Source organism: Abramis brama (genome assembly GCF_963993115.1).
Source record: "Abramis brama genome assembly, chromosome: 12".
Taxonomy (NCBI): Eukaryota; Metazoa; Chordata; class Actinopteri; order Cypriniformes; family Leuciscidae; genus Abramis; species Abramis brama.
Window position 1 is genome coordinate 15,535,560 of NC_139974.1, and position 14,054 is coordinate 15,549,613.

The 14,054-nt window shown below is 37.6% G+C and overlaps 1 protein-coding gene across 6 annotated transcripts in view; it reads left to right on the forward strand.

Moving 5' to 3' along the window:
• cspg5b (chondroitin sulfate proteoglycan 5b) overlaps positions 1-14,054 on the forward strand; it is a 42,356-nt gene that overhangs the window by 17,884 nt on the left and 10,418 nt on the right. For 2 of the 6 annotated variants that reach the window (XM_084131909.1, XM_084131911.1), the window contains exons 3-4: positions 4,890-5,078; positions 9,456-9,531. In XM_084131909.1, coding sequence (XP_083988035.1) covers positions 4,890-5,078; positions 9,456-9,531 — 265 coding nt within the window. Of the gene's footprint in view, positions 1-4,889; positions 5,079-9,455; positions 9,610-10,102; positions 10,160-14,054 lie in introns of all 6 variants that reach the window. The other 4 variants (XM_084131907.1, XM_084131910.1, XM_084131906.1 and 1 more) reach the window with 3 other exon arrangements.

Sequence of the window (14,054 nt, forward strand, 5' to 3'; positions counted from 1 at the left end):
GCAAGCATTTTTACACTGTGCGTCATTTGCCATAGGGTTTATAGGAAAGCTTTAGGCCTTTATCTAAAAGCTCAATTACACAATGTTTTGATCCTAATGTAACACCACCGCTCTGACATTTTGTTATTGTGTATGTATAACTTATTGGTTTTGAATATGGTAAAGGAAAAGATCAGACAGGCTACATCATTGTTTAAAGTCCCCCTGTTGTCAGTCATTTTATCCCTTAACTTACATTTGATCACCAAAATGACTTAATCAAATGTTTTTTCCTTGAAAAAAATGTAGTCATGCCTTGAAATAGCTTGAATGTAACTACACCCTTGCCTCATTTAGTATACGCGGTTCTATGAATATGCAAATTAGCCCCACCTCCACTCGCTCAAACCAGCTCAGAGATCCTCTCGTTGACGATTACACGTCGACGAGATTGGTTACAAGGTAGTTCGTGACGTCAGAAACACCAGCGATTTCAAACCGTGTTTTTGAGACTGTCTTTGGTTCACTGCAGTTTTGAGGAGAAAATACTCAGCAATGTTGTTAACTTATGAATTTGCACATGGTTTGCATTAAAAACACCACATAGACATATAAACAACATTAAAAGCTTGATTTTCAACACAGGGGGACTTAAGTTCTCCAAGTTGCTGCTGCATGAACATGAAGCAGCAACTTGCTGCTATTACACTCTGTTGCTGTAGGTTGAGGAAAAACAGCTCACTTATGTAATTTATTATTTTCCCTCCATCTGCTAGAAATATCAGCGATCATTAGCTGTTGCCTTAAATATACTTGATCCAGTATGTGTTGTGTGGTTGGGTAGAACAAAACAATCTAGTTTTTCACCAGTGACCTTCAGTAATACATCCCCAGTGCCTTTAAAAGTCTATCTGCCATTATTAAAATACAAATACTTATGAAACACCAAAAATTACATTAATGCTATTAACAGTAATAATTTCAATAGTGTAGTAACCAATTGAACATGCTTTTCAATCTCCATTATCTTTTTTTATTTTTTTAACCAGTTTGACGCACAATAGGGATTGGTAAAATGCTTTAATACTGATATATACATCATTCTTGAGATTATCTGTGTTGAATTCCTGTGTACATGTTAAGAATGTTTAGCATTTATCTCATTCACACTCAACTGCTATAGCCTAATTTCAGTTCCACACTCTGAAATTTCCAAGCCTGTCATAGTGGCTTGGCGGCATGTCACTCTATTAAACCAGCCTCCACTACTGCCACAACCCTATACTCAGAGGCCCATGCAGACCCTTATTAAACATTTGCTCAAAGGGATTTGGGTCAGAGCCCAGATCTGTGAATGTGTGTATTTCAGTTTAAGAGCTAAAGACCCTGCCTTGAGCTGGTGGTCTGAGCCATAATAGTGGGGTTTGGGGAATCTTATTTGTGTGTAGTGAAGCCACAATGGTGTGATGTGTTAAGCTGCTGTGTATTAGACCATTTAGACCACTAGCTCTGCATGGGATACTGCTCATACCCATGAAAATCCCTTTCTTCCTTGTCTTATTGTAATGGATCTGTGCACATTATTCCAAAAGAATAGCTTGGCTTCGTGATCTTTACTTTAAAACAACCAAACATTTTTCTTTGTTTTATATATTTTAATAAAAATAAGTAATAAGTAAGTTATTAAGTTTAATAAGTAAAATAAATGAAAAATTAAGGTCAGTAAACAAGTTTAAAAAAAAAAGAAAGAATTTATTTTTCTATTTAATTTAAATTTATTTATAATAATAACAATAATAAAATGGGGAAAAAGAAAGTAAAATAGAAATAATTAGATAAATAATTATTCATTTTGTTTAGTTATTTAAAAGAAAAAAGAAAAGTGAAAATAAAATGGATTAGATTAAATATATAATTAGAAAAAATAGTAGAATATTAGAAATATTTAGATCTTTTCATTTTAATTTTAATCAATTTTACTTTATTTTTATTTTACTTAGATTTTTTTACTGATCTATTTTACTTAATTTTATTTTATGTGTATTTATTCATAGCAAAAATTAAAATGGGCATAAGTAATAAAATGGCAATTTTGTAAAGATCTGTTTATTTTAATTGATCTCTTTTACTTTATTCATTTATATATTTAAGCAAACCCCCATTCAGTGAGGCTCCATTGTAGTTTGTAAGGGCAACTTTCAATCAGACTTCGGTGTGTGGCTCATGCCGCGGGGCTATCTTGTCGATCGCTGAGAGAAAGAGTGACAGGGTGCTGTCTACACTAATGGGGTCAGTGCTATTAGAAAAGCCCAGATTTCCATCTGCAGGGCATGTAAAGAATGACCTATTAGATGAACATACTATTTGGGGGGATCCAGAGGGTGGTGTGGGTTTAATTATTTGCTGATATGTGTGCATTTGCTGAAATAGTAAATGTTTCTGTTTAACCAGGCCAATGGCTTGCACTAAATAGAGGGGTAGTTAGTAATAGACCATAAAACTGAGTTTCAAATTGATTGATATCTTTAGGCTAAAGAGTAAACATGGCCTACATGCACACTGAGCATGATTTCCTCTGTAGTATTGATGGGCCTTTCACTCATTACAAAATTTACCCATGCTGAGTGTACTACTGAGTCTAAGTGTATATTTGTGGTTTGTGATTCTTGTTGCATTGTCCGTTAGTCTGATGACATTTATTTATTTGATTTGGCTTAATTTTCAAGCAAAAACATGCAATATCATGTCTAAAAATGTAATTTACTCAATAGTGACCCCTTGTTTACTGAACTGTCGTATGAAAGCAATATAACACTCGCAATCACACTACTTTTTGAGTATTAACCTGGCTGCGATTTACCTGCTGGATTCCGTCTCAACGGACAAACAATATGAGCTAATATGCAAAAAATAGACCAAGCATCTTCAATAAGATATTGAACACCTCAGACACTAGAATAATGACAACACTTTTGTAATATGGTAAATGAGAGAATTTGGAAATCTATTTTGGAAGATGTGAATTGTGCATAGCTCAGGTGCTTTATTCTCTGTGGGACCAGCACATGCACATCCTTGACAGGACCATCTGTCCAGTCGTGCAGCTGGAAGCTCTGTAGGACTAACCTTGCAGAAGAATCATTGTAATGATAAATGGGTCAACAGGCCACATAACACACTCACAGCACACTTATAGTCAACAAGGATACTTACATCTATTTTTTTCTTTTATCTATGCACAGATGGGTTTGTCGTGGCCAATTTGTTTGAGTTATATGACAACTTATATGACAGCTTTGGACTCATTCTTTTTTTTCCTCTACATTCATTGTTTCTGTTGCTAATACACTCACCTAAAGAATTATTAGGAACACCATACTAATACTGTGTTTGACCCCCTTTCGCCTTTAGAACTGCCTTAATTCTACGTGGCATTGATTCAACAAGGTGCTGAAAGCATTCTTTAGAAATGTTGGCCCATATTGATAGGATAGCATCTTGCAGTTGATGGAGATTTGTTGGATGCACATCCAGGGCACGAAGCTCCCGTTCCACCACATCCCAAAGATGCTCTATTGGGTTGAGATCTGGTGACTGTGGGGGCCATTTTAGTACAGTGAACTCATTGTCATGTTCAAGAAACCAATTTGAAATGATTCGAGCTTTGTGACATGGTGCATTATCCTGCTGGAAGTAGCCATCAGAGGATGGGTACGTGGTGGTCATAAAGGGATGGACATGGTCAGAAACAATGCTCAGGTAGGCCGTGGCATTTAAACGATGCCCAATTGGCACTAAGGGGCCTAAAGTGTGCCAAGAAAACATCCCCCACACCATTACACCACCGACAGTCTTCAACTGTCCAATTTTGGTGAGCTCGTGCAAATTGTAGCCTCTTTTTCCTATTTTTAGTGGAGATGAGTGGTACCCAGTGAGGTCTTCTGCTGTTGTAGCCCATCCGCCTCAAGGTTGTGCGTGTTGTGGCTTCACAAATGCTTTGCTGCATACTTCAGTTGTAACGAGTGGTTATTTCAGTCAAAGTTGCTCTTCTATCAGCTTGAATCAGTCGGCCCATTCTCCTCTGACCTCTAGCATCAACAAGGCATTTTCGCCCACAGGACTGCAGCATACTGGATGTTTTTCCCTTTTCACACCATTCTTTGTAAACCCTAGAAATGGTTGTGCGTGAAAATCCCAGTAACTGAGCAGATTGTGAAATACTCAGACCGGCCCGTCTGGCACCAACAACCATGCCACGCTCAAAATAGCTTAAATCACCTTTCTTTCCCATTCTGACATTCAGTTTGGAGTTCAGGAGATTGTCTTGACCAGGACCACAATGGTCCTAAATGCATTGAAGCAACTGCCATGTGATTGGTTGATTAGATAATTGCATTAATGAGAAATTGAACAGGTGTTCCTAATAATCCTTTAGGTGAGTGTATATTCCCATAGGTAATGAAAATCACAAATGAGATCTTTATCTTGAGATCTCAATGTCACAAACTATTCTCAGATTTGCCATGATTTCAAGATTTTCCATCGAAAACCGAAGATTTTTAATATGAACTCATCATCACATAACAGTATAGCCATTTTATTTTTTCCTAAGGATTAAACATGTTCTCCTGAGCTGTACAATTCTCTAATTGAATAATAAATTAAATAATTATTTCAGTAAATAATTCTCAGTCTAGTTTCTATTCTATTGCATTTCAGTTCAGTTTCTATTGCATTTAACAAGTTCTTTGGTTGTTTCCAAAACTCTTGACCAGATTTACTTCTGTGTTCACATAGACTGCATTGTCCCAAATTCTGCTCATAGACTAACAATTCACTTTTGTGACAATTTCATGTGAAATATGTTGTATATGTTGCATTTTTTCCCTAACATCTCTCTTGTTTTGCAGGTGTAACATTCAGGAGTATATATGGAACAAGGGCTCCAGGTGTGAGTCTGTTATTTCAGACTTCCAAGTGATGTGTATAGCAGTGGGCGGAGCCGCCATCATGTTGCTCCTCCTCTTCATGATTATAGTCTTTTTCTCCAAGAGGCTGCACATGCTTAAGACTGAAAACCGACGACTTCGCAAGCACAGGTAAAACTTACATGTAAACTTGCACTCCTAAGGACACTTCCTAGAGTCTTACTGTACGTTCACACCGCCGCCGACTTGAGCGGCAAAGAAGCTCTGGCCGCCCTGTCAAGGACGCTTGTCAAAAAGTACGAGGAAGCTTGTTGACGCTTTGGCCGCTCTGACGTAGCAGCGTTCTATGTTCGTTCATGGGAGAAGAGAAGTGTCACACCATGAAAAGTAAACAGAATAAACAAGCAATACATTGACACTAGAAACCTTTTATAATGACCGCATTTGTATAACCGTTTTGGTCACATTATTATTTATTATTATTAATAGTGGGTGCGCGCGCGCGGCCGGGGCTCTCTCTCTCTCTCTCTCTCTGCTCGTTCTTATATGCCCTGTCAAGCGCGCCCTGTTAAACTGGTCAGGACTCTGTGATAAAATGATAAAATTTCACTCTGTGATGGTTAAACTGTGCAATTAATCCGATAATGATAGGAGACCCAGCAACGGCGATGATCAGCTTCTCCTCCGTTTTCTCTGAACTAATGTTTTGGTAGGAACGAAAGTTTACATCGTATGTTTCTCCGGAATCAGCCTGCGCGAAGGACGTCTATATTCCGATTGGTTGCTGGCGTTTGCCGCTGCCAGAGCCATAGAGAGAGATTCATATTAGTAAACCCAGCTTCAAAACAACCAGTGGGCAGGGATTCTCCGAGGATTTGCATACAAAATGTTAGGGGTGTAACAATATATCATGTCACAATATATCGCAAGACAAAAATGCAACAATATGTATCGTGGATAGTTCACCCAAAATAAAAATTACCCTGTGAGAAAAAAATTTAACCTTACTGGTTGCCATGGATGTATTTGGCCTCTCCATTCCCGGCACACCGTCCACAGCCTCCAGTCTCCTCTCATTTCAGCAGCCATCGCCAGCACCAGCCGCCACCACATGCAGCAGAGCACAAATCAGTAGACAAGCGCTGTATTGTAGGTCAATGCGTTTCCCTACTCATAGAAGAAATTAGTCACACTGTTTAATAAACATTTTATTCAACCTTAATGATCCTATAGAAGATTTCAGGCAGTTTCTCTTTTTTTTTTAAAATAAAATATGTCTTTTATTTCACTTTGTGAAAAGTTTCTGGCTTTGTTCAGGCAAAGATGCACCTTACACTTTTCACAGTAGACATGTGAGAAGAGATTGTTGGTGCAGTGCTTGCATATGTCAGGTCTCCCATGTTGGAAAATTATCAATGCCACCCCATCTTACATAAAAAAAATTAAAAAAAAAAAAAAAAAAAAATCACACTGCAGCTTGGCCATTTATGGGATGTTGTTGGATTGATTTATTGAAAGAATACCCAAAATGTATTTTAAGATGGCATTTCAGGCATTAATTAAATCATCAAAATAGTGTGTGGTTGTATTGTGGTGGGAAATATGTAGATTTCATTACAGAAATGTTACATGAAAGTTCAGGGATAAAGCACCCATAAACCTGCAGTATCAAATTTGATACACACATGTTTTGCTTGATTAAACTGTAATATAGAGAATGAATTGTTAGGTAATTATGTATTGTTTCATTACAGAAACTATTCATTTGAAACAATTAGTAACAATAGAAATGTTATTCTTACTGTAACTTCTTGAAAATGAGCAAAGGTTTTCCTGCAAATCGCGTGTGGATGTTTTAATGACGGCGACCATATTAAAGGCCAAAAAAAGCTTTTTAGGCCGTGGGCCAAGTCTGTTTTTCTCCTTTAGTTTTCGTTTTGATAGATCTCCTCCAGGGAACTGGTTCATTTTTTATAATTAGCTATATAAATTGTTGTTGAGCACATTACTGCTTGTTTCCAACGTCAATTGTTGCACATTAAAAATATAACGTAGATATAATCTCGCTAGCTAACCACAAAATGTTAGCCGGATCAATCAGTCGTCTACCAAGATATATATAATTAAGTTTTGCATATACAAATAAGATAAGTATATGCATCATAAAGGGCCTCTGATAAAATATAGACAGTGGACCATTCAACATTGTTAGTAATTTAATAAACTTACCTCAGAAGTTAGCCTACTCCACGGCCAGCAATGGAAATCTCCACGCGTTGAATGAATTGTTTCGAACTTCCGGGAACTTTACGAGGCTGCATACCCCGGAAGTAGGTGGCAAAAAGCTTTACAACGGAGTCCTATGGGAGTGTCGCCACTCTGTTTTCTCTACCACTCTGGCCGCTGCTTGCCGCTGAACCGCGTCATAGCTCATTACCATAAAGTTGAGCTACTTTCAACTTTCAGATTGACGCTCAAAACGCTCAAAACGCCCAAAACGCGACGCCGATGGATTTGACGCTCCTTGCAGCTGAGAGAAGCCAGCTTCCATTGAAAATGAATGACTTCCGGTAACTTTGGAAGCTCAAGTCGGCGGCGGTGTGAACGTACAGTTAGTTTCAGATTTGGCGATTTAATTATCAATTGATTGAGCTGAATACATATTGGCGCATACATAGAGTAGTACAATAAAATGTACAGTGTTAACATGAGATTTGAACACAATGACATCACCGTTCTTTGCTAAAAGTAGGCCAATCTGACAGTGCAACACAAGTGAGTGTGTGTGTGTATGTGTGACTGAGAGGGTGACCTATATACTGTGCTGCCAAAGGCATTTAAACAGTCCTAGAGAGGATAGAGAGCAGAGGACTAGAAGAGAAAAGGAGAGGAGAGAAAGGGAAGGGAGCATAGCGATGAGGACAAAATGACAACAGTGAAAAGTCTGTGTAAGTCTGAGTTCTAATCTGCTGCAGGTAACATCTGTGAGCTTGCAGAAACAACATGAGCTTTTAATCCAGTGCATTAAATATAGCAAAAATGTCCAAGTCACTGCAGTAGAATACCAAGTTAAAGACCCTATGAAATTAAAATCAAAGTAGCTCATGTTTGTTTGCCTTGAGGCCATCTGAGTTTGCTTGAGATAATTTGTCACAGCTACCTTTATATGGCCATCAATGGAGAAAGATGGTAGAATATCACCTGCTTCTGACTAGAACTAGCGAAAGTCATATCATGTTTTATTGGGGGGATTTTGTAAAAAATTTAATTAAATAGTTTTGAAGGCTCTCTTCAGTGCTGCCAAGTAGTTTGTTACAGTTTTTCCCATTGCAAACTAGCTAAAAATTAAAAAAGAACAAGCTTATTTGTTTGTCCCACAATGTCCTGTTTCAATAGGAAACAAACAGTTCAAAAGTGTGGGTTCAGTTTTTTTTTTCATCAAGGATGCATTACATTGAGCACAAGTGACCATAAAGACATTTTATTATGACAATTAAAAATGTTACAGCAGATTTCTATTTCAAATGTTCTTTTTATTCAGCGTTTGCATAAAAATATTAGCGCAACTGTTTTCAACAGTGATAATAAGCACCAAATCAGCGTATTAGAATGATTTTGAATGGTCATTTGACACTGAAGACTGGAGTGCTGGCTGCTGATCAGCGGGGAAAAAAAGTCATTTAAATAGTAATGTTTCACAATATGACACATTTTACTGTATATTTTTGATCAAATAAATGCAGTTTTGGTCAGCATAAGAGACTTTTAAAAATAAAGTTAAAATCTTACCAACCCCTAATCTTTTTAACGGTTGTGTATATCAACACAGGAAAGTATAGAAGCTTGTTTCCACCACAAAATAAAAACTAAAAAGGTAATTGCGGCTTTTTATCTCACAATTCTGACTTTTCTCGCAAATGCAAGTTTACATCAGAATTGCTTGATATAACGTCGCAATTGCGAGTTATAAAGTAAGAATTGCATAATATAAAGTCAGAATTGTGTGATATAAACCCGCAATTGTGAGTTATAAAATCAGAATTGTGTGATATAATTTCGCAATAAAGTCGCAATTCTTATATTACGCAATTCTGACTTTTCTCAGAATTGTGAGATATAAACTCGCAATTGCAAGTTATAAAGTCAGAATTGCATGATATAAAGTCGCTAATGCGATAAATAAAGTCAGAATTGTGAGATATAAACTCGCAATTCTGAAAAAAAAGTTGAATAAAATTGGACTTTATAACTCGCAATTGCGAGTTTATGTCTCGCAATTCTCACTTAATAACTCGCAATTTCGAGTTTATGTCTCACAATTCTGAGAAATTAAATGAGATGTGATCTTGCAGTAGGGAGATAAAAAATCGCAATTATCTTTTTTAATTGTTTTATTCCGTGGCGGAAACAAGCTTCCATAGGAAAGAAATACTGTGCTTATCAAAAGCATTTAATTGGATCATTAATAGTAACATCTCCCAGAATTAAGCTCCCATTTAATTGATCTATCCATTTTACTATCTCTTGTTCTCTCTCTTTGTCTTTCAGTAAATGCCGCCCAAAGTCGGAGCAGCACATCGATAGCTTCTCGCTGTCCACCGTCGCAGAGGGCTCTCAGGCAAATGTAAGGAAACTGTGTGACACCCCGACTAACCTCCCCCATGCCCGTGATTTGGCTTACTATGATAACATTATGTGTCAGGTAACTTCCTCTCCTGTCTTTCCCTCTGTTTTCCACTGTGCATGAGAAAATGCTCGCTCTGTCTCTGCCTTCTCTCTTATAGTTTTACTCTTTATTTGTGTGGGAGATCTTTCTTTTCCACTCTTCTCTTTATCATTACGATAATGATAAATAGAGATACCTTCTTCTTCCTCGCTATCTCTTTGTCATTGATTCGCTTGTTCCCCCTGAGGCCATGTGAAGTACTACAGGCTGCATGAATAATGCGGAATTTTGTGTTTCCAAACATACTGATCTTATTACCGGTTGTGTTGTGTGGCTGGGCAATCAATGCAATGATTGTCAAATGGATAAACCTAAATTAGAGTTTTAGTCCTAACTGTTTTTATACAGGATACAGTGAATATAATGGAGTATCTGCTGAGGCGGATGCCGATTTAATTAAGAGGGCATGATAACAAAGTTCTAGAAGTGTGTCAGTAGAGTAATCCTCTCTCGCCACCCCACTCCTTAGAAAACCATGAGCAGATACACGTGGGAATATAAACCCAAAGAGGATCCCTGCAGTGAGGTAAGATGACTCGAACTGACCTCCCAATCTGCTTTGATACCCTGCTGCTAGACTTTAATCCTGTAGCTTCGTTATTACTCACCTCTAAAAGTAATAGTTGTTAAAACACTTTTTCTTTTTTTTCCCCTTACTGAGAAATGATATAGAAAAGCAAGAACAGAGTTAATTGGATAAAAATAGAGACGTCCTCACCGTAGTTGCTATTTTGACTTTTTAGTGTGAGAACTTGATTTCTGTAACTTAACATCTTGCTAGCCAGCATAGTGTCACTGTCAGCTGTTAAAATTTGTGCATCATCAAAAGCACTAACAACACAGTGACCTTGTTAAAATTTGTGTTGACTACTCTACAAGGTTTGTGCAGAGTAATGTCTATGCCATATACATTTTTTTTTGTATCATCTGAAATATTTAATTAAATATTGAATATTTAATTGTGCATGCTAATTTCCTCTATTACATGTAGATTACCTTTGTCATCATGTAATGTCCAGTTAATCCTTTAAAAAAAACCTAATAATTTGATGACTTGAAATCTGGGTTTCTATATGCAGCTTAATGAAGTATGGAAGTAAAATTAAGGATTTCAAAAAATACATTTGTCATACAAGCAGTGTTTTCATAGCAAAAGTTTAGGCCAAAGCATTACAAGCATAACAAGTATTTAGTCAAACACGAATTCAGGGCGCACATTTTCATTATGCTAAACTGTTACCATAAGTAAGTGTCTTTTGAACTTCACTAAACGAATGTTCACTCAAACCAGCAACAGATAAAGGAGCAGACTGTAAATCAGACTGTACTTTGCTGTTTGGTGATCGTGCAAAATCAAACCACATTTACTGTATCAAACTGGTGTGTCAGAGGTGAACATATCCAGGTTATAAAGCATTTTAGGTTTCTTCTCATCATATAATCACTTTGAGAAAACTAATGAAAAAAGAAAATTAAAATATTTACAGATGAGATGACTGTACACTATGCCAAATACAATGCTGAAAATAATGCTGTATGAACCATGTATGTTAAATATGGTCTGAAAAAATCTACTGAGTGGTTTGGAAATTTGAGAATAGAATTTTGAAATGAAAAATATGTAGGAACCTTGTGAACTGTTAAATATAATCGTTAGAAAATCTCTAAATGAAAATATTTTTTTATATACTCTACATTAGGGCTGGGAATCACTGGGTACTTCACGATACGATATGCGATACATTGTTCACGATACCGATAATATCACAATATGGCGATACTGCGATAATCGATATATTATCAGTAATAACTCACAATATATCATGTTTTAAGAAATAAAAAGTTTTTTTTTTAATCAACCTGTGTCTTATCAGTTGCAACAAAACAGTCACAGACACTATTTTTGTTTTGCTCGCAGATGATTTTTTTCACTCGGGAGAAATCGAGTGGAATCGGTGATGCTCGCATGGTCGCGGCTCGCAGCGTGTGAGAGGAATTAGGCTACAAGCCGAGCCGAGCACGTTACGAGCACCTCCCGACCTCCCAATAATTTTTAAACATGTTTAAAAAATTCGGGGAGTCGGCCCGATTTTCACCAGCTGTCCCCTATTGCCAAATCATACACAACCATGTCGATGGGGCTATACCTCAGTGGCAGCAACCATACAGCGTGCGCATACACTGTCTCACACACACACACACACACACACTTCTCTCTCTCTCTCTCTCTCAAGTTTTTATGTTGAAAGGAATGGCTATCTTTGCTTTTCAACAAATCATTTGCACACACCTTTATGTCATTTTTCTATCTGAAGCTTTACCTGCATGCATGCAACATGACGGTCTCTGTGTTTAGCGCGAAAGCCCACGTGATTGCTGCCGGCTCGGGATAAAATTCATGCAGGACAGTCGTGCCGTGTACCAGCTGCTTTGACGCGATTATCAGTTAAACTGACACGCAACGTGTGCAATATCTCACAACCTCCCGAGTGTCCGAACTCGCACCGTGTACGCCCGCCCTAACGGCTTTTAAGATCGATACTTGGCAAGAACGCATCGAGAGTCGATCGCAGGAGTTTATATCGCGAGATATCGCCATATCGATATTTTGGCGCACCCCTACTCTACATTATAATGTTGTGTATCTTCTCATTTGTAGAATCCCAGACGTATGTAAGCCCATTTCCGCCACATAAGAAAAAAGAAAACATTAGAGACAGAAACAACAAGAGAAACATTAGGGTTTTCACCTGGGTCATTCTAAACCCCAGGTCAACAGAATCCTGGGTTATCTTGCTTCACATTAACATCGCAAAAGCAGTGCTAACCCTGCTCTGGAGTGAGGTTTCATAACCCTGGGTAAAAAGCAGTGCTAACCCCACATCTTAATTACAAGTGTGAAACGTTTCTCTACCAGGGATTATAAGAACAACAATAACCCACTGTTATACTGTAAGCACAGTGTAAAAAGCCCTATTTCAGGGATTCCCCAACCTTGCTCCTTGAGAGCTACCATCCTGCAGACTTTAGTTCCAACCCTTGATTAGCTGTTTCATGTGTGTTTGATTGGGGTTGGAGCTGAAATCTGCTGGACGGTAGCTCTCCAGGAGCAGGGTTGGATTGCCTCTGCCTTGTTTAAACTTTCTGTTTTGGGTTCAAGAGTACAAGCTCTGTGCTCCCATCTTTTGGTAACCTTTCAGAGTAGACTGCCATGAATAAATGTTGCACAGACTAGTGTGTAACATTTGATCTTTAAAGGAGGACCAAAGTGTTGTCTTACTTCTATATTCACCCACTTAGGGACCAATTACCCTGCAGTACCTGGTGAACCTTGTCAGACCCTATTGTCCAGTACTTTGATTTAGGCCATTTATTTATTCTGAATTGAAAATAAAAACTAGTCTAGTTTCTACCCATTCTTCTTTTGGTATTTTTTTTATTGCCTTCACAAATGCAATTTTTTAACCTCAGTCAACTTCTGTCGGCCCAGTCCCCCAATGATTACGTACTGGAAAAGGCTCTTTTGTGATTAAAAGAGAGTTGACAGCTTCACTGTGCAATAGGGAGGAGAAATAGAGCAAAACTGAGATGAGGCAAGAAATGAGGGATGATTGATGACAGACTGTTGACGAAAGAGCCATGAAAATATCCCTAGGTGGCTTTGTTTACTTATGAGTTGTTTACTTGTCTTTCCACCTCCTGGGAGAATTTATTTGACTTTTTTTATCTTCTCTCTCTTGAGAATAAGTATTTACACTTCTGATTTCAGTAGCGTGAATAAAGTATTTTCTTTCCTTTGTGGTTTCATAAGGGATATTACAGGTAGCAAGATATTAAAAAATATTCAAAAAAGCTTTGCTTTTAATCGACTTGTGTTTTAATGCCTAGAATTAGTTAATCCGACAGTCTCACACTCACAGCAGTAAACGGTGCTTTAAAAACACCAAATTTAATAATTTTAACTAAGTATTGCTTAACAATTATAACAGTGCCTTATGAATGAGCAAGGTTTACTGTTCGTGGCATATTATCCAGTTAATGTAACCACTATGCTTATATTGTGTTAATGTCTCTTGGTAAATGGGGAAAACTGCAGATATCCCTTGAAATTCCTGGTTGTGGATCAGTTTATGCTCTGAAATTTAGCATTTCCTCCTCTGAGCTGTGGAGTAAAAACTGAATCCAGATCCATGCACTTATAAACTCCAGACAGTTTTGTTTATGTTATGGTTCTCCAGGGCCTTGTTTACAGCTAGTATTAACATCCGGTGATCTGACAAGTCAGTTTGAGTGATCAGACCATGCATTCTTAGGATGAACATCTTCAAATGTGTAGCATCCCACACATATGGAAGCCCCTTTCCACCACACAAGAAAGAAAAAAAAATCATACTTTTGGTGATTCATAATTGACACAAAGT